This window comes from Oryzias latipes, chromosome 4, assembly GCF_002234675.1.
Source record: "Oryzias latipes chromosome 4, ASM223467v1".
In the NCBI taxonomy this organism is placed as follows: domain Eukaryota; kingdom Metazoa; phylum Chordata; class Actinopteri; order Beloniformes; family Adrianichthyidae; genus Oryzias; species Oryzias latipes.
Window position 1 is genome coordinate 24,918,990 of NC_019862.2, and position 24,628 is coordinate 24,943,617.

Below are 24,628 nucleotides of genomic sequence, written 5' to 3' on the forward strand. Positions count from 1 at the left end.
AGTGCTTTTAACACCATTCAACCATCACTGCTCAGGGGAAAGCTGGAAGGGTGTTACAACTAGCTGACCGCATGGATTATTGACTACCTCACTAACAGACCACAGTCTGTGAGGCTCCAAGACTGTGTCTGATCAGGTGGTCTGCAGCACGGGGGCTTCACCAGAGACAGTGCTCTCTCCATTTCTCTTCACCCTTTCCACATCTGACTTCCACTACGACTCAAACAGCTGCCACATCCAGAAGTTCTTTAATGACACAGCCGAATGATCTGGAATATAGGAAGGTGATCAAGGACTTTGTGGATTGTTGTGAACTCAATCACCTTCACATCAATGCCACCAAAACCAAAAAAAGGCTTCTCAATCTCCACTAGTGGTCATCCAGGGACTGGACATCAATTTTATCGGCAGCACATGAGCAATACAGTATCGAGGTCTTTTAGATTCAAGAGGTCCAAAATAGGTTACAATATAGTTGTACATATTTGAAATGTATATATTTACTGCTGATTTTGAAATTTATTATTGTGCTGTTTTCACTTTAGTTGTGGTCAACTTTGATCATTTCTTTCTTTCTCTCTGTAGAAATTATGTCCTAGATAACAAGATGTGTTTTTTGAATAACATAATCATAATTGAAAGACGACTGGGAACGCTTTTAAAATAGATCAAAAGATGATTGAAGTGGGACTTTAAAATGGCTTTAATTCAACTCTAGAACAGCAGTAATTGTGTTGAAATTGGAGAACATTGGGACACATTTGAGGTTGATGTCAACTGAAGCCACAGACCAGACTCTAAACAGATGGAATCAGGCTTAGATTTGATTACAGCACACTTGCTCCTAGAACTAACTTGTTTTAGATGAGCTCCAAAGCAACAGATTCAAAACCACAAATCATAATCTCAGATAGAACAGGAGTCTGAAGGAAACATCTCCAATTTTTAAAGTTAGTTGTAATTTAAGGAAGTGCAATAAATGGTACAACTTGGTTGGATTCAAATCCAGGAACAGGCGATATTTCATTGAAAAAAAGGGAGACTTTACTACGACAAACATATAACTAGGCTTCTAAATAGACCAAAAGGTTAAAGCAGAAACAGCTGTGGATGCTTGACATTTCAAGCCTGATGGAACCGCCACAAGGGAAAATGAAATTACATTAAATTTGACTTAATTCAGTCAGAAATTCAGGTCTCCTTGTCCAGCCTGTGTGGCTGACTTCACAAATGTGCTTGTAGAAGGACTGTCAAACCGCCATGAAGTCACTTCTAAATCTATAAAAATTCCTTCTGGAGAAGCTGATCCTGTTATAGCTGCAAAATGCGGGCAGAGGTCATTCTAATCATCCATTTACACTCTAAAGAGTATTTGGGCTGTAGTTGGAAAGATAAACTATTTTTAACTTGAACTAAAACCAATCATACTTTTGTGAATATTAAGAATTTAGTGCAGCTGAGGTGGGGTTTTTTTTGTTTCACCTTTAGAAATGAACAGACACTTTAGTGTTTGCCAAAGAAAATAAGGACACTGCAATTTTCTTTTTAACTCAGCTTTTTCTGTAGACACTACAGAACTTCAAGCATGCGGACAAGGAAATCAGGTAAAAGTTCAATTGTTTTATTCTGAAGCAGAGAATGCCAATGCCACTTTTTGCCACACGGGGGCGCTAATAGATTTATCACTATTCGCTAGCTGTTGATAAATGCCCTCACGAAGAAGTCTGCTTTTCCATGGAAACCCGACGCTTATTGGAGTCCAACCAGAAATATGTCGTGATTTCCGGACCAGTTCGAGGTTTGAGTGAACTCGAACCCGAACCAAACGGTGTGGTCAGTCGAAGAAGGCTAATTTGAGTGTATCAACCTGTGTTGTTAGCATGCTTATGTCGTTTTAGCTAACTAACTGCCCTGCGGGGGGGGGGGGGGGGGGGGGGGGGGGGCGAATTGAGAGGAATGCGAAACGCCGAAAGAAGACGAGCGGTCTGACTGCAGCGCAGGATGATGCGGCGCAGAGGCGGCGGCAGCTCGGCTCTGGACCGGGCCGAGTCGCTGCTCTCGGCCAGGAGCAGCAGGACTCGGGGACGCGGCCAGGTGTGTGTCTGTGCCGTGACGTCCGGTGATGACGCAAGTCTGGACGTTTTTCAAATGATGGAAACACATTTAGATAAACGAATCCCATTTTTTTTGTTGACCTGAACTTGCAAACAGGCTGGACTCTTCGCCTGTGTGCAGGTACAGCAGGCGACTAAAAAAAAGTAAAAAGGGAAGAAAAGACCTGCTGGGATCCCTTTGTAGACTATTAGGTGTACTACAACTATACAGTCGATGTTAAAAGTGAAGCAGTATCCGCCAAGTTTACTTTTTATATACTATCCTCTCTATATTATGTACTTAAAATGTTACAATATAGTCTGTAAAAAGTACTACACATAGCTTTACACATATATGGTGTATTATTAGTGTACATGCTATACGTATACTTGACAAACTACAAGTGTAGTACTTTTTGCAAAGGAATATCACAAATGCTCATGATTTTTCTTTTAAATACATTTTTTAATCAAGTAGAACCTATTCAGACGTTCCTGTTAATAATCGGTGCACTGCTGTTATATATATTTTCCTAGTCTCCTTTTTGAATTGTGATCATCTCTACTTTCTCTTCTTTGATATGAAGACAGATCTTTTATTTTTAAGCCAGATTCCTTCTCACACATGGATGTTCTCGACTCTTTCCTGATTTCAGAAACTGGTGGCACAGTTCTTGGTCGATAATGTTGGGTTTCGTCTCACTTTTTCTCATTCAGTGATTATTTCTGATCCTCTGAAGAAAGTAATGCTTCTCTCCAGCAGAATGTATTTCATCGGGTTAAAACACTACATTTTGGTTCATATATATTTTTTAAAGTCTCTGATTCTGCTTTTTTCTCAGGGATTCTTCAAAACAACATCCAACCCCCCAAATAAACAGGTTTCCTTCTGTAACCTGAGTGATTTGTCTGCGGACAGCTCAGCTGCAGGAGAGAACTCAGAGCAGGTGAGACGTCTTTGTCAATGCAGATCCCATCAGTCCACTACAGACATGCCTCATTTGACATAAGGTTTTACAGACTTACTGTCACACTCCCATCATCTTTAGATCTATTATAAAAGTGTTCCCAGTGGTCTTTTAACTATGATTATGCTGTTTTTAGCCAATATCAAAAAGCCTGTGTCATTTTCTAGGACATATTTTCTGCAGTAATTCATTAGAAATTAAGCTTTTGGTTGTGGGTGGCACCGCTGGCGCATCCACTTCCCATCACCTATCTGTTTACATGCTCTAGCTTACAGCCCTCACACCCCCAACCCTTGTGAGCCGCACACCACCTCAGACGAGGAAAACAGAGACGTTAATGGATCTAGTCGTTTTTAAATGTAGTGGAGCAGGAAGCTTGTGGCGTATTTTTGACGTCACAAATAAGTTCTTTTTCTTTTTTGACTGCAGTTTTTTTCATCTGCTCCTGATTCACAGTGATTTGAAGAAAGAAAATACTCAAAAATTCAATTTTAATCTTTATTTTGTATACATAGGCCCTCCGTCACAAGAAGAAAATGTCACAAGAACATGTTAGAAACACAAAACAGCATTTTTTATTGGGATGGGTCTTTAATTGTATGAAGCTGTCAGCACTGCAGCTTCATGCACTCAGTCGGCAGGCTGGACTACTCTCACATGCACACACACGTGCACGCTCACTCATGGGCTTCAGATTTTCATCAAACAGCTCCACTCCCTCTGCACATAAGGATTCCAACAGATTGTGTTTGGACAGGACTCCAGGCCTCACAGTGGTTTTGGCGGGGGCAGCAGGTTTCTGAAAAAGGCTCCTCCACCAACAAGCAGCAGCCGCTCACCCGTCGACAGAAAGCAGAACCTGCTGGAACCCAGGTGAGCTGTGCTGTGACGAGGGAAAGCGATTGATCTTTGAGAAATGGATCATGACGGATCCTTTTAAATCTGAGGGGTGGTTGGGGGGGGTTTCTGCTCAGGTCTGTCCCGGCCTCCCAGCAGGAATCGCAAACACAAATCTCGGCTGAGTCTCGGAGCAGCGATCGAGCCCCAGAGACCACTGATTGTGAGACAAATGGGCCCTCACATGGGGCGGGTGCGCCCACAGAGGTGAGCATCTCTGCGGCGTCGGCCACCCAGCAGCATTCAGCACAGTGGAGCTCAGGGGGAAGCCGCTTCCTGAAGAAGAAGATGGGCGCGGGTTCTACGCCTGCTGCAGCTCTGAGATCAGGTGGAGGGGTCAGATCTACACCTTTGCAGGATTTAGAGAGCAAGCCTGGGAAAGCAGAGAGTGTGGACAGTGATGAAGAATACATGAAGAAACTGCTGGGGGAATCGGTGGATTGTTCAGACAGCAGTTTAGCGGAAGAAGGGGGGCGCCCACCTCTGAAGGAGCCACAGAAGGTGAGCTTGTCTTTATTGTTTGTAGCCCCCCCCCCCCCTCCCCATCATACATCCCTGCTTCACATCTGCTCTCCTTCTGCACAGATGCTCAGCAGTCAGAGGACTCACTCCATCCCGTCGCCCCCCAGCTCGGCGCCACACCGCCATTCTCCTTTCAGATACTCGGGCCGGAGTCAGAACCACTTCAGCCCTTCTGTTTCATCTCCAGCGACTCCCCTTCCAGGGAAGACCAGCGACTTTCCAAAGGCAGAGAGTCCACAGCAACTCTCCTCATCCTCGTCGGAGTGTGTTGAAGTTCTCTCTCTGGAGGAGCTGCTCCCTGGGGGGTCAGTTTCTTCGGAAGCACAGAGCAAAAGGAGCGAGGTTTCTGAAGGTGAGAGGATCATTCTAAAATCTCTTGATCCCCCCTCCCATCCTCTACAGAGCTTAAGCGCAAAGCTAACAATTAAAAACAGCTCATGAATCTGTGCAGACACCTAATTCCCAATTTCCCTGTTCATCCCAATGTCTGCAGACCTCCACGTCAGCATAAAGAATTTGGACGAGCTTATTCCTGCATCCACTTCAGAAGCAGAATCCCAGGTAGGATCCGATGCAGAAATACTGGCTAGAATTCTGAGGTTCTGAGCAGGTTTGAAGGTCCAGCAGGTGATCCACAACAACCAAACCTCTGTCCTTGATCTCCTCAGTCAGCAGAGTTCTGTTGATGTTTATCCTCCCACAGAGTGATGGCTGAATGAGACAAAGAGGAACTTTGGAAGCAGAAAGTTTTCAAAACTTAGGAAAACCCCCAAAAATTCAGATGTGTGAATCCATGCATGTGCTCGTTCCTGCTGCTCCTTTTCTTTGAACATGAGAACTTGTCATAAGGGGGGGGGGGGGGGGGTAGTAAACGCATGTAGATGCACAGGTTTCAGACAGACACCTCAGGGTGCTGAGGGGTGACAGCGCATGTGTTGACCACCTCTAAAAACCAGAGTAGGAAGGCAAATGACATGTCAGACTCTCACATCTTCATGGACTCTGCTTGATTGCTGCTTTCTGAAAAGGATCGATGCTTAGAGGGTGGGGTACGCCCAAACAATCCAATCCTCTGTCTCCTGCTATGCTCTAAAAAACGCCACAGATTAAAGGGGAGGAGCCAGGAGGGATTTAAAAAAAGGAAGATGCAATTGCAGGTTTCAAGTTTTTTTTCCACAATGATTCTTTTAACCCTTGTGCTATCTTAGATGACCCCACCCTTACATTGACGTGTTCTCCCTGCCATGACAAAGGTGGATAAAGGTGGAAATATTTCATGTAATCCATGGACACCAGTGAGGTTCACAAATCATTGAAGAGAAAAGGTTCAGCGTACTGTCTAGTGGGTCTAGATGACCCAACTCCCAATGTTAAAGTGCCTAGGATAGCACAAGGGTTTTAAAACATGCAGCTATCACTTTTCTTTTCTCATGCACTGATGAGTTCACATCTTTAAGGTCAGGAACACAGAAACATCTCAGTTTTAGAATTATTTTAAGTGTAGAAATGTTGTAGTTCTGTTCCTCTGATCAGTTGTGAATCAAACCCAATCATCCAGTTTTCTTTTCACGTCCTTATTGATATCAGAACATTTAGTCAAAAGATGACTGTCATATTTTCACGTTCAGATGTCAATACTCCGGATGCCTGATTTTACAGCAGATCTGTGGTGTTTGCTCCCGTGTTGTGCTTTATTATATGCTTTTTATTTTTCTCCTGCAGGATGAAAGCAGACAGTCTGACCCCACATGGTGGAGAACGCACCAGCAGCTGTCCCAGGAGGACGAAGAGGTGGTGGACTATCACAGCGACTTTCACAGCTACTCCAGTGGGACCCAGGTTTCCGAGGAGCTGTCAGACGAAGAGGGGACGCCGTCAGAGATCAGGACTGATGGTGCAGACTCGGTAGTTTCCTCCCACACACCCCCAGAGCCACGCCGCCATGCCTCGCAGACTTCACTGGCTTCAGTCAGAGTTTCATCTAAGCAGAGGAGCTCTTCATCCAGAAAACATTTAAAGAATGCAGCCGCCCAGACGCAGCCGGATCACCTGATTCACGGTTAGTCCTCCAGACTTCGCCTTTCCCTCCCATTTCAGCTGATCTGTCTCTGACCTGTTGGGCTTTCAGCAGATGATGCTTCTGTGCCGTCCGCTGTAGCCCGAATCTACCTGAGTGCAGCTCCGGGGAGGGGCTATGCGCTCACTGCAGAGCAGCTGGAAGGTACAGGCGCCACTCAGGTGGCAAAAGTCACATTGGAGCTCTCAGTCTGTGCTGGATCACAGAGCCCGTGTTTTCACTTCCACCAGACATCGGCACATACAACCCAGCTGTGTTTGTGGTCAACGAGGTGCTCAAACAGCAGCTCGCCATGATCAAGGAGTCCGTGGACAGCAGCAGGCACCTCCACTCCAGCCTGATGCAGAGCCTGGAGCCCCCCAGCTACAGATACACCACCCTGCAGGACACCATCCAGGTGAATCATCACAGCCCTCACTGTTCGATTATTTATTTTATCATTTAGGACACAATTCTGTCTCGTTTTCCCAGAACATCCGCAGACGCAGGCCTTCCAAACTTGCCATGGAGAGACACCTGGAAGAGGTTCTGCAGAAGTGAGAGCTCCTCATGAAAACAGATTCCTACACTCTACAGGGAAAGGCTCAGTGCTGTTCATCGGCCAACAGCACTGCGTTAAAGACGCTGGACTCTTACAAACCGCTCTCTGCCTTAAACGTTTACGAACAAAAGTGATGACAGGATTTCCTTTCTTACTTGAAACCGAAAAAGGTCAGATGCTGCAAAGAGAAGTAACAAAAATATTTATTTCTGTGTTCAGTCTTCACTCTGACAAAAACGAACACGGCAGCTTGTTGAGCTTTGAAGGGGCTGAAGGCACAGAGTCCGGCCGAAGCCTCGCAGCTCAGTACGGATCGTTGAAGGGGTACAGAGGATGTCCTGCGTCTCTGGGAACGCGCCGGCCCTCCACCTGAAACATCCAGACACAAAGTCACGTCTCTGCAGCAGGCCACCACCAACAGCCTTGACAGAACTCACTTCTATCATTGGAACGATGTAACGGCAGCCTCTGTCCAGCGCTGTGATGCTTTTCACTTCTTCTGCTTCTAGGCTGAAGTCAAACACCTGAGATCAAGAAGAGACCACCAGCTCATCACAAATCCAGTTTATTTACCTACAGTGACCTTAACCAGGATGCTTCTCAATGTTATACTAAAGACAATAAAAAAATATGAAACAAAACTATTGTTTCTGATAAAGTTAAGCTAAAATGCCATTAGTTGTCACACACCAGGATTTGTGTCTTTGACCCAGCAGGGAGGCATTGGGTCCTATTTTTAGATACTTCTGAATGACTCAACTATAGATTTGAACTTACAACCTTCCAATTTCAGGGTGAAACTCTACCACAAGACCCCCGAGTTGAACATCCATCCATCATTTTCTTTATCCAGAGCCTGGGGGCATCGATCTCAGTAAGGATACCCACACCTCCCTTTCTCACATGTGCGTGGTGCCTGGAAGGGCATCAGTGGAATCTCTCCAGCCTGGTGTCGGTCTGTCTGTGGGCCTCCTCCAAGTGAAACAATAATGCCCATAAGGCTTTAACTAATCAAGCTTTCAGGTAGCTTTGCTAGATGTCCAGACAGTACAAAGAGGAACCCACCAGTGCTAAGTGGGGTTGGCTCTAAAGCTATGTACGCACCAGGGACGCAGGTTCTTCTTTGTGCTTGGTGTTCACACAGCTCTGTCGCTACCAGATACTAGTGCACGTACTCACAGTTGGGGGAGACTTGATGCAGCTCTATTCTGATATAGTAACCCTTGTGCTATCCTAGGCACTTTAACGTTGGGAGTTGGGTCATCTAGACCCACTAGACAGTGCTCTGAACCTTTTTTCTTCAATGATTTGTGAACCTCACTGGTGTCCATGGATTACATGAAATCTTTCCACCTTTATCCACCTTTGTGATGGTAGGGAGAACACATCAATGTAAGGGTGGGGTCATCTAAGATAGCACAAGGGTTAAAGTCATAATTCCACCTGGGCACAAATGATTAATTTCTCCTTCAACCAGTTGTCACTTCCATATTTTGCTATTTTGAGCTTAATTTTCTTAAATATTTCTTATATATATTCCTCCATCGTGAGAAAAGAAAAACACGACTTTCATTGAGTGAGTCTTCATGAAATGAGTCACTGCCCTGGGTTGAGGTTTATAGTTCTTCATTGTTTCTTTTCTCTGTCTACATGTCGTGTCTGGTTCAGTTTGATGTCTTCAATTTGGCTTTATTATCTGAGCACACCAATCAACTTGCAGGTCAGTAAATATTTTAGCTTCAGAGAAAGTCTTAAAATATGTTGCCTAATCTTCCTTTGAGTGGTCTGCATATACAGGTGACTTTGTGCAAACGGAAACGCCGTGCTTGAAAGCTTCACCTGGATGTTTTCCTTGATCCGGGACTCGGTCACACTCTTAGGAATCACCACTACGCCTCGCTGAGTCTGCCACCTGCAAAGACATCGGAGTCATGCAAACCTGAAGGTTCTTTGACAAAAATGGAATTTCATCGTTTCTAAAGAGTATGACCTTTGTTTAAACACCAACAAAAAATCTGAGGGAGCAGAACCTGGGAGGTTCTGAATAATCCAGAGTCTTCAAACTTCTAACAGACTGATCTGCTTTCTAAACTTCTCTCTGAGCTACTATTGGCCATTATTGTTTTTTCAGTGCCTTGTCTCTGAAGTCCAGATGACAAATAATGCTATTTTCTACAAAGTTTAAAAAACTCTTTTTGTAAATTTTCTGTGTCATCTTACTTCTTGAAAAAAAAGTATCAAGTTCTTCTGTGAATACACAATAGTAAAAGAATCGGGGGGGGGGGTAAAAACAGTAGTGGATTACTTGCATCCTGGTGTTAAGCATCATTTCTGGACTGCTCCCCGTTGCAGACAGCGGAATAACTGATTATCATGGTTTTGGCTTGAAAAGCTGCAGTTGTTAAGCAGCATTTAATGGGACCAACCCTTTAGTTTTATTTGAAGGCACTTGAGATTATCTTAAACATGAAAAAGAAGTCTCTCATACTGGTCAGACATGTTTTTAGCTCAGAGATCCTCGCTTTCAAAAACAATGCACCCGGAGACTCACCTCAAGAGGATCTGAGCCGGAGACTTTTGATATTTCTCTGCCAGTGAGATCACTACAGGTTCCTGCAGCAGGACGGGTTCCTCTGGACGTTTCCATGCGCGGTCAGGAGAGCCTAGAGGACTGTACGCCGTCATCACCAGACCCCGGTTTCGACAGTGGGCCAGCAGCTCTACCTGGGCCAGGTAAGGGTGGCTCTCTACCTGTCATACCCACCCACAGAAAACCAGGATCAGTTCAGGCCCAGTTTTAATCATCAGCAGACGCATTGACCGCTGTACCTGAAGAACCGTTGGTTTGATGCTGGCCACAGAGAGGATGTCGTCCACCTGCCTGCTGTTGAAGTTGGACAGACCGATGGAGCGAACCAGCCCCTTCTCCACCAGCTTCTCCATGGCAGCCCATGTTAGCTTGTAGTCTATGTGGTCATAAATCAAGCTTCCATCTTCCTTTTTAGGAAACGGAACGTCACCCCGTCTAGCAAACAAATAACTGTATTGAGGGTAGGACTTTAAAATTCAACATTAAAGATAAGCGACAGGCTCAACATTTATGCAGGAACTGAAGCTTTTGGTTAAGACACTGAATCAGCTCATTTTGAAGGATCTTTATTACAAAGGACGTTGATTGATCTCATCCTGAGGAAATCAAATGAACCAGCAGGACCCCCGACCGCCCACTGTGCTGTCTCACATGAAATGTTGACAGCATCATTCCAAACAATCATCCATGGATGACTGAATCTGTGAAAATCTATCCATGACAGCAGAAAATAGCTATACGCTCATTCCAAACAAGTGAATTGGTTTTCTGCTTTTTTTCAAGCAGCCTAGACCTCAGGCTGCAAGAAGGACAACCTCTGAGCAATACCCTAAATCAGGGGTGTCAGAATCCAGGCCTCTAAGGCCGGTGTCCAACATGTTTACCAACCAACCTTCCATTGAAGGTCCTTATTGGCTAAACACACCTGATCCAGGTAATCCGCAGCAGATAAGGCAGGATTTCTGGAAAACCAGACCTCAAGGTCTGGAGTTTGACACCCCTGCTCTAAAGACTTCAGTCATGATGAATGACCTGAATTAGGACTCCCCATTCCACGGTTTTTCTCTTCAATGCCTGGCTTGCAGCTCTCCTTAAAGGCCAAGCAGGCCTACAAGAGGCTCACTGAAGCGCTTACAACTCATCCGTTACTGAATGACAAGCAGCTTATAAAAAACCGCACCAGCAACATTAGTTCTGCCTAGAATGAGGGGCACAGAGACAGCCCCAACTGCAGACAACAGGCAACACATCCTACAGACAGCTGAGTCATGGCACGCCTTCAGTCCCATCACCACAGGAGATTCTGCCCCTGTCTTCACAACACATCACATCCGTTGCTCACCACAGCATACTACCCAACTAGGAAAAACTCACACACCAACATTTGTTTCTCATAAACTGCAGAGCACGATTCTCTTTTGTAATATCTGTCTTTCTCGACCAAACACTTACAGAGCCCCAGACAGTGTGAACATTGGAGTACCACAAGGCTGTGTGATGAGCCCACTCCAGTACTTTTTATATCCCTGCCAAACACCAAACAGGTCAGAAGAGCACAGGGACTCCTTTTGATCCATCAAACAACTTCTGATACTACTCTGTGGAAACACACGTACTGGACGTCAGGTGGGAACCCTGTCAAGATGGTTGCATAAAGAGAGAGCTCTTGCTAAACTGGAACTTATTTACAACATTATCAGTCTAAAAAATGCAAAAAATCTGTATTTAAATGAACTGAAAGAGGGAAATGTTCCTGCAAACCCTGAAATAAAATTATAGACATTAAAAGAAACAAAAAAGTGCCAAGAAATGTAGCCTCAGATGACCAAATCTGTGATGCCAAAGCTATAAAAGCCAGCAATAAGACATCCCACCTCCAATTCTCTAAAAAAAAAAAACGATATGCAGAGACTGGCTTTTAGCAGCAGGTCTGCAGGTGTCAAAAAGCACAGTCTTGATGCTGCGGATCGTGTTTACCACAACAGCTGAACACAGTTTGGTTGTTGTGTGTGGTGGCGGCGTTGGAGCTCACTGGAAACCGTGGGGCCAGTGGATGAGGTAGAGGTCCAGGTACTCCAGCTGGAGATCCTTTAGCGTCTTCAGGAGGGCGGGCTCCACGTCCTCCGGGTGATGCCGGGTGTTCCACAGTTTGGAGGTGATGAAGATGTCCTCTCGTCTCAGAGGCTGAAGGGCCAACGCGGTCAGAATGATGAGCACCGTCGATGTTTTGGACCAGAAACCACCATTTGTGCTCAGGATTCTTTACCTTGCTAGGGCCAAGCATCTCTTTCAGAGCTTCTCCGATTTCTGCCTCATTGCCATAGATGGCTGCACAGTCGATGTGACGGTAACCAGCTTCCAGCGCCCACAGGACTGCTTGCTTCACCTGTGAAGTCAAATTAGAAACTGACTGAAACCTTGATGAAAACACAACAGATTTTAAACATTTGTGGGATAATTGAAGAAATTAGGTTTCTAATAAACCTCAGTGGTAACCTGCCCCCTACTTGAATACAATTCCCTGTAAGGCCATCTCTACAGATACACTGATTTATAGAGAATGATTAGATCCACTTATTAAGATGTTAAACTGGTGTGCATTTGTAGCGGTTGGAGGTTCATTGAGTTGATATGTCATTCCAAGCATGTTTTATGTTTTAGAGTAAAAGTCATTTTAAATCAACATTGGCTGTCTTGGTTTCTGAAGGTCAAGAGAAAAATTACTGAATTTAAAGATTCTAGATTAAAAAAAAAAGACCAGCCATTGACATCTAGAATATGGACAGATGGTATCTCCTAGCATGCATTGGATTCTTCATTGGGAAAGTGAGGCCCAAACTGGGCCGTCGATCAGCATTATGTATGTCCACCCAACTGAAATTTGAGCCCTAAAACAGAAAACAAAGAATTTATTATCCTACAGAATGCCAGAAAATGTTACGCATCTATGAAACAGTCATGCCTCCTTTGCATTTGACTAATGTCTATTGATCCAAAAGATAGGAAATATCTCTCTGGTCAAAAGTGCAAAGAATGGACATTTTAAATGTACAAAACAATAAAATTTAAAAGAAAACTTGTTTCTTAAAAATCTACAATTATTTACCCTATACTATACATATGCAAGAATAGTTAGACGTTTTTTTTGTGGCAGCCTCTACCTTTCCTGGCTCGCTCTTCCATGTTCCCAGTCCAACCAAGGGCATCTTCCTCCCCGTGTTGAGAACTGCAAAGTCATTCATTTTCCTCCACAACACCTACCAACAGAAGTGGATGAGTTTATGTTATTCACTGTGTAAAGCTACAAAGAAAGAACGCACGAGAACCAGGATTTTATTCAACTCCATACACTGCAACACAGGAATCCCTCTACAACCCAAGACCTGAAGTCTTCAACAAGAATTTTCCAGATTGAAAAAGAAAAAAAAACAGGAACAGACTGGAACTAGCAGATGCTGACCCTGCAAACCCCAATTTCCTGTATTTGGAACTAAGTTCTTTTTTTGTTTCTTTGTTATCGCAATTACTTCTTTTAAAACGCTGGTTTTGTGAAGGCCTATGTGTTATTATAAAAAGTAAAAGGGTTATTAAATCAGGCTCTTATTGTTAAATCTCTGTGCAGCTTAATGTGAATGAAATCTGAAGTCGCGTGCCCAGTAATATCCATCCAATAAGCGGCCATCAGGTGTTGATAATGCAGACTAGCACGTGACTTCCTTTCGGGGTCACGCACGCGCTTCCACATGCCTTAAAAGCTGAAAATTCTTCAGTTAACGCTTGACTGAGCGTGTCACAACAAGCTAAAAAATAACACGTCTATATATGGGGGGAAAAGATGCAGTTTTAGCTTCATTCTTTAAGCGCAAACTAAACGCTAAACGTGCTTGTTCCCGCGTGCCGTCACACCTGCGTCCTCTTACCTGAGCCTCACACCTGTAAACAACTAGGTAACCAGCAGTGAACGTGGACGCTCCCGCCGCCACTGTTCACGAACAGCTCACGTTCGTGCTTCCCCTCTGGGGAGGAAAATCCTTCATTTCCGGGAGAAACAGGGGCGTTCACAGGGATTGTAGGGGCTAGAGTCCCATGAACATCGTGGGCCCACAAGTACTTCTTAAAAATAGGCTATAAAATGTGAAAATACAACTTAAATAGTAACATTGTTTTGTTAAAATAATTATTTTTTAATTAAAATTATTTTAATCACCTACTTGACTTTTTAGATCCCGCTCTTTGTAGTAGCTATAAAATAAAAATCAATAAATTGTAGGATAATGTACCTGCCTTCCGTTATGCACTATAATATCCTATTTTTCTCTCTAAAGAACTTGGATTAAAAGGAAAGTTTATTGGATAAAATAGTTTCATTTTGTTATCTTAGCTCTTTTATCTATAAGAAAAGATAATTTGACAGTTTGTTGGGACTGTTAAAAATTATACTCAAAAATGAGGCCATGTGGAGTTTACATTTACTTTTACACCGCCTGTCTGAATCACCCCTATTCCCCTTTTTTCTACTTCTAAAAGTCTTTAATGGTGGATGGAAAAAAAGACTTACATGACATTGGATAACTATGGCGTTTCATCGCCATAGATAACGAATGTCCTTCTTCTAACCCCTTTTTAAATGTGTTTGTACATATTGAATTTTAGTTTTCCTTTGACAGCAAATTTCTCACTTGGTTTTGATTTTTTCTCTTTTATTGTGATTTTTCTCAAACATACTTAAAATGTTTTTAACGTTTCAGTCTAGTTGATTTTCACTTGATACATAGAGGCCATTCAACCATGCGACATCCTAATTGAAAAAGGTGTACCATAAAGACAGAATGTGTGCAAGTTTTTCATTGGTCCGCTCCTATCTCTGTATCCCTTCTTTAAGCCGTCGGCTGTGACTCTTGCAAACAAATATTATGGAATTATGAATAGGATCGGCGACCTATCAATTTACTGTATTGGCTACTATCAGAGACTAGTATTCAGTCACAACCCACCAAAATAAGATAACATGAACGATTAGGTGCATGGCTTGCTCCAGAACCCTTGTCTTAACCATTGTCTCTCTGTTTCTGAGATCTCTCCAGCCTCATGTCTGCAACAGCTTCCTCGCCAAGAACAGTTTCAAGTGATCATGACTAAATCAATTAATAAATACATAAGACGATCCTCCTCCTAGCCAGCTGGTGGCGGTGTCCCAGAATAATGTCACTTGAGAGATGCGGAAGTGACGTCAGCATCAAACTGACTTCCCAGCTTGACTGAAACTTTGTTTTCTGAAACTTGTCTGCATTTTACCTGCTCTGTCTATTTGCGTTTTTTATTCGAGCTTTGAATTGTCAGATTTATGTAAGGAGAGTTTTGAAAAAGTTTGTGTTTTAAGTTGATCCCAGGAGCCGGTGTCGGTCGGTACCTTTAGTTAACTGTTACGCCTGGTCTCCCTGAGACCTTACCTGTCTGTAAAAACATGGTTCGGGTCGGTTCTGACCTCAGGTCCAGCGGTGTTGCGGGAGGCGACGGGCTATGTGCTCGCCGCTAATCCATCCATGCTCGTGTCAGAAAGCCGGCTCCTCTCCTCCTCCGCTCCCCCCTCCATGGCTCATTGCTCAGAGGACCGTATCCCGCCGCCGCACGTCGGCGTGGACCAGAGCATGAAGCCGGTCCTGTTCGAGATCTTTGGGGAGATGTGGACCGTGCAGTCGCGTATCGGACAGGGGGTGTCCGCCTCGGTGTACCGAGTCAGCTCCGGTAGAGCCGCCACCGCCGCTGTGAAGGAGTTCCAAGCCGATACTCAGGCTGGAGACTACGGGTACCACAAGGAGAGGTCGGTGCTGGAGCACATCCAGGGACACAAGAACATCGGTGAGAGGGAGGGGGGGCAGACAAAGTGACTGGTGAAACCCTGACACCAAAGCGTTTGGAAAAATACAACATTTACAGATTTATAAACTTTTTTCAACAGATTATTAAGATGCGGTTAACTTTATGTTTTTAAAAGGACTACTGGTCCAGTTCTGATCAGTGACAGAGTGGTTCTGGTTGGCACGCATTCACCAAACATCTTATTCTTTTAGACAATCCGGTATTGGCCTTTGATTCTTCTACCGACTTGATGATGCAGTTGAATCCATGTGCAGGGTCATGTGATGCTGTCAGCAAAGATTCTGGGAAATATGAACGATGTCAGTTTCTAAAACCCAATGAGTGCAGATCTAAATGGGGTTTGTCACAACACCACCAGGTACTTTTATTATATGATCATAAAATAAAATAGGAGAAAAACTGGAATGTCTTTCTGAGTGACTCAAATGACACTGAAAGGGAAGTTATCTTTGTTCTAATGATCAAATCCAGGAGATTCTGTAATGATCCTCCGCCCACTTTTTTTATTTTTATTTTTTAGTGACATTGTACGGCGTGTTCACCAACCACAGCTGCTTGGGCATCTCCACCCACTGCCTTCTGCTGGAGCTGCTGGACGTCAGCGTGTCTGAGCTGCTGGTGAGGCGCAGCAGTGCCGTCCAGCCTGGGAGGTAAGCTTCAGAAACTGTATATGGATGCCCTCACCAGACATGTTGGATTGTTTTCCTCAAACCCATCCAATTAGGTTGGAGAGGTAATCTCACTGCGTAATCTTAATCTCATTCAGTTTATACATGTCCTGCAAGTACTCAAGCAGAAAATGGATGTAGTATCTGTCACGATTTCTTTAATAAATGATTCTGGAGAGTTATATAAGCTTCGGTTGATCTAAAAGAAAAAAAGGCTTCATGGAACGTGAAGGTTCCCTTCTGGGCTCCTCTTACCACTACAGATTCAGAGATCTGAGCTTCTTCCACAGATGGTTAACCCAACATCATGAAGATTCACAATTCCACTCAGCTCTGTGATCTGTGAATTGTGCAGCCTCAAGGCCCGTACTCACTGGGACGAATATTCGCCAGGCGTTATTCGCCAGTGTTTTTTGCCACGTTTTTTGTGTTCACACCCAGGCGATTGTCGCTGACGATGAGCCGAGTGAACATGCAATTTCATTCCCTGACATTAGATGGCGCTTAATTTAAACAGAAATACTCCTGTACACAAGGTGGCGCTGCGCAACTTTACGCTTCTTAAAGTCGCTTTTCACTCAGAAGAAGAGAGCAAGTATTTACGCGCTTGTCAGAATAATACAAAGAAAACATGAATATTTCAAGCACCAGTAGCTCCAACTGGTGCTTCGTTCGGGGATATTTTAGAATGTCCGTCATTATTTCTTCGCGGCAGTGTAGACGCAACTTGGTGTCTATCTTCTTCGCTGGTATGTGTGCTCAGCAAGGCAGTTTTGTGTTTGAGCGCCCCCAAGTTGTGTTTTACTGTAACTTCAGAAGCTCCAGACACGTGTGCAAAAGCGCCATTCTCATTGGTCGAATAGATTTCGACGCGACGCGTCAAAAAAAAAAAACGAATCCGAGGCGTTTTATTTTTGACGCTTTGACGCTTGCCGTTTTTTCGCGTCGGTGTGCACACTCTCATTGGTGCCCTTTGTTTAGTCACGAGGCGTTAAACGTCGGCGAAAATCCCGCGCGAAATTTGTCCCGGTGTGTACGGGCCTTCACTCTCTGTTCTCTACATGAACACTCATTTTTGTCCCGAATTTTTCCTGGAAACCGCGTGCCGTGTGTCTACGAAAGAGGAGGGAGCGGGTGCAGTGGAGGAGGGAGGGGAGAGCGCGTGCAGTGCAAGAGGGAGGCTCTCACTCACTCTCGCACTGCTCGGCTCCTTCCTCATACACACGCAGCGCTGACACACATACACATAGTCATTCTACAACACCTATATAGTTAGTATATTAGTTAGATAGGTAGTTATTACTGTTATTTGTTAATAAAGAATAGTGCGTTGTAATTATTACTTGTACCGATATTCATATGCGATGCGGCCGCCAGGGAATTTTATGTGTGTGTGTGGGTTAAACCGCAACCGCAACTCCTGCTGCTTCATCACCACGGTGATCAAAAATCCCACACCGTCACGGCTGTATTCCAAACAGTGCCTGTGACGCGGCAGCAATATGGTAGTAACAGCCTCTGCCTCAGCCTCAGGATTTTTTCACACTGCTTTTAACGATTGCTTTTAACTTGAAAGCTGCGTCATAGCTTTTTAAATTATACCTTTTTGTTTGCATTTATGCTACATTTTCTTTGTTTTTTTGTTTCTTTTTTCCCCTCTGCTGTCAGTTGCTATGGTGACAAACAAATTTCCCACATGTGGGATCAATAAAGTATTTCTGATTCTGATTCTGATATGCGTTTCTTCTTGGATTTTCCATGATGAGGGTCTGTTCGTGCTATTTCTTCACAAAGCGGGAATTTACATTAAACTTGCGTCTTCTTCGACACATATGCCGTATTCCGCCTGTCTCACTTTAACCCTTTCTGCTCGGGCGCCCCTAAGGGCCGTTAGAAAAAACTTAAAAGAAAAAAGAAAAAAATGCACAAATTAGCCGCATCATTGAATAAGCCGCAGGGTTGAAAGCGTGTGACAAGAGTAGCGTCTTATAATCGGGAAATTACGGTAATCAGTATTTCTGCAGCTTCACGCTGCATCAAATGTGCATCGAGCCACTGCATGTTTGTTCATGTGAGAAACTTCACTTTCCCCTCAAACTCGTCAGTTTCCGATTTGACAAACAAGGCTCCTTTTTACATATTTATTTTGTCATTTCTTAGTAACACAGACACGAGAATACACAAGCACAGACGCACGCAGCTGACTGCAGAAACATAATGAATCTGGACATTCTCAGATTTGACACCATATTTCAGAACAAAATCTCTTCTCCTTTTTTTGAGAAGTGGAATCTTGTGTTTGTGTTCAGGCTTCAGGAGGGACACTCCATGTGGCTCATCCAGCACTGTGCCAGAGACATCCTGGAGGCCCTGGCCTTCCTTCACGGGGAGGGCTACGTCCATGCTGACCTCAAACCTCGCAACATCCTGTGGAGTGCAGACGACGAGTGCTTCAAGCTCATCGACTTCGGCCTCAGTTTCAAACAGGGAAACCAGGTGGGTCTGTTGGCTCAGATGAGATGGGGCTCTAACTGTTGCGACACTCAGCCTTTTCTTTTCTATCAGGACGTTAAATACATCCAGACAGACGGCTACCGCGCTCCAGAGGCGGAGCTGCAGAACAGCCTGGCCCAGGCGGGGGTGGAGGCCGACTCGGGCTGCACGGCTGCAGTGGACCTGTGGAGCCTGGGCGTCATCCTGCTGGAGATGTTCTCAGGGAAAAAGCTTAAAGACACCGTCCGCTCGCAGGAGTGGAAGGTAGGAAGCATCGGTGGAACCTCTGGATGTTTTCAGAGCAGAAAATGTGAAACAATGATGGACATTCATTTGCCATGAGGTCTGAGGAAAACTCTGCTGTGCAGGACAGCAGTGCTGCGGTTGTAGACCAGATCTTTACCAGCAAAAGCCTCCTATGTCCTGCCATCCCAGTGTATCACCTGAGAGACCTGATCAAGAGGTAAGTCCAGCTCGTCCAGCCGTGCTGCAGCAGCCTCTGCCTCCACTCACTGTGTTTTTTTTCTTAGCATGCTTCGGCACGACCCCAAACTGAGAGGCGCAGCTGGCACCGCCCTGCTCAGCCCGTTCTTCAGTATTCCTTTTGGTAGGTGCTAAAGTCCCCACCCTGAGCGTCCCCTTAACTCTCACACGACTTCCATTCACAAGCACAAAATGTTAATCCATTCACACTAATGCAGACAAACAAACAAGATCCAACTCTTCTTGATGAACTGAAAATCATACAAACTTGTTAGAGGATTTGCGGTCCGTGATCTCCCACTCCTCACACTGACACATGACCTTTGTGTAAGAACACAACTAAAACGTTTGTCCAGATGCTTTGGTGTGTTTGTTAGAGACCACAGTGTGTTAAAGTTACCTGAGTGTCTTTGTGCTTTAGCGCCTCACATTGAGGACCTGGTTCTTCTGCCCTCTCCTGTTCTTCGTCTTCTTAACCTGATCGACGACAGCCATCTGCACAATGAGGAAGAATATGAAGGTAGAGAGCTGTTTTTTTAACCTATGAGAAACATTCCTGTTACTGAATATGCAGTTTTGTATTATTGTCACTCTCAGTTGAATAAAACAATCATTTTAGCTATGGTATAGATCAAAGACACTTCCTTTTAGATTTTGCTTCATAATTCTGCAGCTTTGTGTGATTGTTTTCCCTTGCATGCTACAGCTGAAAATGATGCAGTCTTGTCTGACTGTGTCTTTTGTGTTGAAAGTTGAACTCCTGCTGCCTCTTCTCTATTTCCAGACATCATGGAGGACATGAAAGAGGAGTGTCAAAAGTATGGCTCTGTGGTTTCCCTTCTGATCCCCAAAGAGAACCCCGGGAAAGGACAGGTGAGAGCTGAGCCCACACAGGTGTGAGCTCCGTGTGCATCCGTGTTCCAGCTGTTGTTGGCAGGCTAAGCTTCAGATTAACCCTTTAACACTGGAGATGTCACCGGGGACACCTAACCATCACAGTTTTGACCTACCGTAACCGTTCACACGATCAAGGTGAATCAGCTGATTCTGGCGTGCAGAAAAGCGAATTTGCTTCATTATGCAACACATTACTAATGCAAAGTGTTGCATAATGGTTCAGGTCCGCCTTTCTCAGTGACGTAATCACTTGGTTTGTGTTGATTGCGTACACACTTCCACACTCTAAAGCAGGGGTGTCAGAACACAGCCCTCGAGAGCCGCTGTCCAACATGTTTTCCAACGTGCCGTTAAAACTCCATATTGACTAAATACACCTGATGGGCACCCCTGCTCTACAGCAGAGCATATCAGAGCAAGGCTGTTTTTCCTCCCCGTCAGAATCTGCTGAAATGACGATAATTACGTAAATGGTTGAAGAGTTATGGCGCATTCACTCCAAACGCAATTTGATTTTCAAATTTTCGGTGGATGCCTCTCTTTTGACGCGCATCAAATTCAGTGCGCGCATCAAACTTTGCACGTTCAGACACGTGTGGGGGAGCTATTGTCAGCATTTTTAACCTCATTGCTACATGAAAGCGTTGACTGTATATCTCATTCACAATGCATGGAAGACACGGATGATGTTGAGAGGTCAGGTTGATTTCTTTTTAAGAGCATCGGTTATTACGTCTCCATGTCTGGGTTCATGAAATCCTTCAGAAACTCTCCCGGTACGGTGAGATTCACCATCTACTGCAGGAGCTGCATACTTCTGTACTTCTGTCTGCCTCTGACCCCGTTTGACGACTTGGAGGACCTTTTTGTTATTGTCTTGATGGAAGTCCATGATTAAAATGACCAGATTCTCCTCCATATTGGTTTTGGACCCCTCCCACTGATCTCGTCACCAACACGTTGCGGGCCTCAGCTGAGTCCCTGATCGGTTGAAGTGGCGTGTCTCCTTTGCTGAAGTCCAGATATTCGAACTCTCAACGCGCCGTGACACGCTAATTGTGCTGCTGGCAGACCAATGTGCTGCGCCCGACGCTCAGACCTGTCACAAGATCTGAACATTAACTTAGCATTAAAACTGGACGCCCCTGACGCGGGAATCTAATTCAAGGGGGTTAAGAAAGACATTTGTGTAAACAACCCCTGTCCCTCTGATTCCCTGACCTTCAGGTGTTTGTGGAGTACGCCAACTCCAGCGACTCCAAAGAGGCTCAGCGCCTGCTGACGGGCCGGACCTTTGACGGGAAGTTTGTGGTGGCCACCTTCTACCCTCTGAGCGCCTACAAAAGAGGTTACTTCTACCAGACGGTGCAGTGAGGTCCTGCCGCTGCTCCCTATGAGGAAGACGTGTTTCCCTCTGGGGGTTCAGCATCCTTCATCGTCTTCCTCACCTGCGTTTAAACACTGGTATTTTCAACAGCAGAGCATTACCTCCTACTGCGAGGGCTGTGCATATCAGTGCACATCCATCCATTGTGTTGAGGTGAATGCATGGAACTCCATTTATGAATTGATGTAAGCTCTTGACGTGGAGGGAAGAGGGTTTCTTTGCCTTGTTGCTGTAAACGGATTATTTCCTGTATTCAGCGCTGTGTCATGTCCTCTAATTATTGATCTAATAATGAGCATTTGATGCTCCTGGCATGTTTGCATTGAAACGATCTGCATTTTGAGGCATGTTACCTGCTGCTGACATCAGCTGCCTGCTGGGGTTTCCTCCTTCAGTGAGTTGGTTTTCAGACTCCTCTTCTGCAGCTCTGTTTTCTAAGCCGACTTGACCTGTGAAGCAGTTCTGCCGGTTTTTTAAAATTTGTTTTGTTTTTTCCACGCTGTGCTTCCATCCGTGAGGCTCGGCAGCATTAAAGCCGAGTTCACACTGAGGAAGTCCTTCACTTCTTTCAGAAGCAGCACTTTTTATGCAGCATTTATGAGCCGACTGTTCTGTGGAGTGGAGCCACAGTGAAGACGAACCTTTTCCCACTTTCCCACCACAAATGGCCTGGTGCTGGTTTGTTGTTGCCGTATAAAATCTATTGTTTTGATTTGAAAGATTTGGATGTATTTAAACATTTTTAATTGATTCTGATGACGCCGTCCCCAACCGACGTAACTATCATTAGAACCAGTTTGGAGAACCAGTAGACGTGTTTTGGCGAGGGACAGCCTAACAACCATTAAAGGTTCTGCTCTGCAGCTAGGACCACCTATGTAGGAAAGGGGCTTCATATGAAGAAGTCTGCATGGCTTCATTTGTTAGTGAGGCTCTGGAGTTCTGATGTTCATTCTCATATTGTTGACTGTCTTTCTACAAACGTTGACTTCTTAAGATGTGCACAGAGACAGCTAGGACCACCTGGGCGGCCGTGGTGCAGCGGTAGGGCGGTCGTCCCATGATCGTAAGGTTGCAGGTTCGATTCCCGCCTTGCACGCCCATGAGTCGAAGTGTCCTTGGGCAAGACACTGAACCCCACCTTGCCTCTGGTGGTAGGCGGGCGCCTGTGTTTGGCAGCGGAGCGACCACCAGTGTGAGACTGTGTGTGTGAATGGGTCTGTGACTGTAAAGCGCTTTGTCCTTGTAGGAAGAAAGGCGCTATATAAGTATACGCCATTTACCATGTGCACAGAGACGCTTTTCCATGTGAGACCAACACTCGGCAGCACTGGGGTTGGTTGGAGAGTGCTTCATTGTTGTGTTTAGATTCGTGCTGCACATTCGGGTGCTGTATTTAGAAATTAGGTTCATTTCAAAACACTTTCAGAAGCTGGCTTAGAAAAAAAGCTGAGCATCAAAGGATGCATGGGTACTCACACCCGTCAACCTGTAGTGATCTATGCTCAACAGCAGATGCCAGAATGCACTGTTTCCATCAGTTTATCACGACTAACAAATGGAGAGAATAAGGGCTTCCATCCAGCCAGCCATCTTCTGAAACTGCTTTTAGGTCACGGGGTTGCTGAAGCCAACCCTTCTACTGCTGGACGAAGGCGGAGGGCGCCCCGAACAGATCACCAGTTTGTTGCCACGTCACACACACATTCACCCTTAGGGACATTTTAGAATCCCCCGATGAACTGTGAAGCACGTTCTTTGGATGTGGGAAGAAAACACATGCACAACGAGCTCCACACAGAAAAGGATCCAGATGGGATTCGTACCATGGCCTCCTCACTGTTGGGCAGGAGTGCTGACCACTGCTCCACCATGCGGCCCTAGAGGAAAGGCTCGTGGACGTAAAAAACAAAAAAAAGAAGTCTTAAATGGTTTTATGTGTGTTTTTATATCCATTATGGTCGGTCTTATAAAGCACAATGTTCTTTACAGTATTGGCTGTGGTTCACTGTCCGTTCTTAACGCGGCGCCGTGAGTGCTGTGTAGCGGACAGAGTCCACTGAACTGCTTTCCGGCGATCTTGGTGTGAAGCAATCGGAGCGCCAAACAAACCAGACTTTTTGGTTGGAGTACGATGCGATTGACCTGATGGAGTGGGCGACAGGCCATGTGCCTTCGCTGTAGGTTTGTTGCTCAAACGTATACATTCTACTGTGCACACGTTCTTCCCTCTTGTAAACACTCTGAGCAAGTTAAGAAAGTTTGAGATTCAGAGCTTTAAAGCGTTTGTTTTTGCTTGATTTTTGTTATAACATAACTTAACTAGTTTTACAGATTAGAGTTTCCTTTCCAAAGACCGCAAAGGTGGAGGCTTGGCGCCCACGTTTCATCCTACGCCTACTTTTTTAATAGTTGCATGACATTTTCATATTTAATTTAAATATATCTGTTATTATTTATTTAAATCATTAGCCTTTTTTTTTTCTTTTGAGGCGACATTTCAACTGAGCAAAAATGGCAAACTTGAAAAGCAGAGATGTTTCATCAAACTCCACCAAAAAAGGTATATTTTTGTACAAATGTTAGCTCAATGTGCCTGAGATGAGGAGGCTTTTTCTAAAAGTTAATGAGGGAGGATGCAGCTTCCAACAATTACCACCACCAAAAATAGGATTTTCTGCAGGAAAGCTCTTGTGAACCCCAGCATGTTTGTGACGGGCAGTTCCTGAAGCTGTTTTTCTCCTTTGTGTTCAGTTTTTTGTGCATTTTCAATCCTGATCTGTTTTTTTTTGTTGTTTTTTTTTTTTTAACTCACCGTCAGCAGAGAGAGACCAAGAAACCCCACACCGTCCGAATATTTTCAGCACTTTACAGGGTTTTTGCTGGACTCAAACCAAAGTGCTTAGAATTTTATTCATCAACGAAAATCAAAAATGTCAAACAGAACAATGTCAGGTAAGAGCAAAATCCTACGACAACAAATAAAACAGAAACATTGCATCACTATTGCACTGTTACTGTCTGGATCATGGCTCTGCAACCTTTAACGCTAAAAGAGACGCTCAGTCTAGTTCCTTACAGAACAAAACCCAGCGAGAGCCGTAAAGTTTCGCCACAGCATTTGGGAAAATA

General features: G+C 44.7%; 3 protein-coding genes across 10 annotated transcripts; 2 read left to right on the forward strand and 1 right to left on the reverse strand.

The window, feature by feature from the left end:
* The first annotated feature begins 1,704 nt into the window (after positions 1–1,704).
* Positions 1,705–8,986, forward strand: c4h19orf44 (chromosome 4 C19orf44 homolog). Of its 3 annotated transcripts, XM_023954461.1 has the most exons (13): positions 1,705–2,094; positions 2,936–3,040; positions 3,819–3,934; positions 4,036–4,459; positions 4,544–4,832; positions 4,974–5,041; positions 6,203–6,539; positions 6,609–6,701; positions 6,788–6,954; positions 7,029–7,093; positions 7,892–7,972; positions 8,767–8,818; positions 8,896–8,986. In XM_023954461.1, the coding sequence occupies exons 1-13, from the start codon at positions 2,002–2,004 to the stop codon at positions 8,926–8,928; spliced, it is 1,923 nt and encodes a 640-aa protein (XP_023810229.1). In that variant the 5' UTR covers positions 1,705–2,001; the 3' UTR covers positions 8,929–8,986. The 3 variants fall into 3 exon arrangements, with proteins under 3 accessions (XP_023810229.1, XP_023810227.1, XP_023810228.1); XM_023954459.1 differs by having other exon boundaries at positions 8,767–8,910; XM_023954460.1 differs by having other exon boundaries at positions 6,612–6,701; positions 8,767–8,909.
* Positions 7,284–15,193, reverse strand: akr1a1 (aldo-keto reductase family 1 member A1). 6 transcript variants are annotated; one of them, XM_020702593.2, is made up of 9 exons: positions 15,174–15,193; positions 12,850–12,945; positions 11,955–12,074; positions 11,721–11,872; positions 9,928–10,138; positions 9,650–9,849; positions 8,938–9,010; positions 7,536–7,622; positions 7,284–7,467 (listed from the first exon to the last, which is right to left on the reverse strand). In XM_020702593.2, exons 2-9 carry the CDS (start codon positions 12,928–12,930, stop codon positions 7,402–7,404), a joined length of 990 nt encoding a protein of 329 aa, XP_020558252.1. In that variant the 5' UTR covers positions 12,931–12,945; positions 15,174–15,193; the 3' UTR covers positions 7,284–7,401. The 6 variants fall into 6 exon arrangements, with proteins under 6 accessions (XP_020558252.1, XP_004068215.1, XP_011472639.1 ...); XM_004068167.4 differs by lacking the exon at positions 15,174–15,193 and adding an exon at positions 13,609–13,739; XM_011474337.3 differs by lacking the exon at positions 15,174–15,193 and adding an exon at positions 13,609–13,738 and having other exon boundaries at positions 9,928–10,123.
* Positions 14,885–22,046, forward strand: uhmk1 (U2AF homology motif kinase 1). The gene is made up of 9 exons (XM_011474338.3): positions 14,885–15,547; positions 16,089–16,218; positions 18,546–18,732; positions 18,802–18,993; positions 19,098–19,192; positions 19,260–19,336; positions 19,634–19,732; positions 19,997–20,085; positions 21,337–22,046. Exons 1-9 carry the CDS (start codon positions 15,232–15,234, stop codon positions 21,481–21,483), a joined length of 1,332 nt encoding a protein of 443 aa, XP_011472640.1. The 5' UTR covers positions 14,885–15,231; the 3' UTR covers positions 21,484–22,046.
* The last annotated feature ends 2,582 nt before the right edge of the window (positions 22,047–24,628 follow it).

Coding starts and splice junctions, on each gene's coding strand:
- c4h19orf44 (XM_023954459.1), top strand. CDS start 2,002: ATGATGCGGCGCAGAGGCGGCGGCAGCTCGGCTCTGGACCGGGCCGAG. Junction 3,041..3,818: donor CAGGAGAGAACTCAGAGCAG/GTGAGACGTCTT, acceptor GTGTTTGGACAG/GACTCCAGGCCTCACAGTGG. Junction 7,094..7,891: donor CTGGAAGAGGTTCTGCAGAA/GTGAGAGCTCCT, acceptor TTCCAATTTCAG/GGTGAAACTCTACCACAAGA.
- akr1a1 (XM_020702593.2), bottom strand. CDS start 12,930: ATGAATGACTTTGCAGTTCTCAACACGGGGAGGAAGATGCCCTTGGTT. Junction 9,850..9,927: donor TCAAACCAACGGTTCTTCAG/GTACAGCGGTCA, acceptor TGGGTATGACAG/GTAGAGAGCCACCCTTACCT. Junction 9,011..9,649: donor CCGGCTCAGATCCTCTTGAG/GTGAGTCTCCGG, acceptor ATGTCTTTGCAG/GTGGCAGACTCAGCGAGGCG.
- uhmk1 (XM_011474338.3), top strand. CDS start 15,232: ATGCTCGTGTCAGAAAGCCGGCTCCTCTCCTCCTCCGCTCCCCCCTCC. Junction 19,337..19,633: donor GTTCTTCAGTATTCCTTTTG/GTAGGTGCTAAA, acceptor TTTGTGCTTTAG/CGCCTCACATTGAGGACCTG. Junction 20,086..21,336: donor AGAACCCCGGGAAAGGACAG/GTGAGAGCTGAG, acceptor CCTGACCTTCAG/GTGTTTGTGGAGTACGCCAA.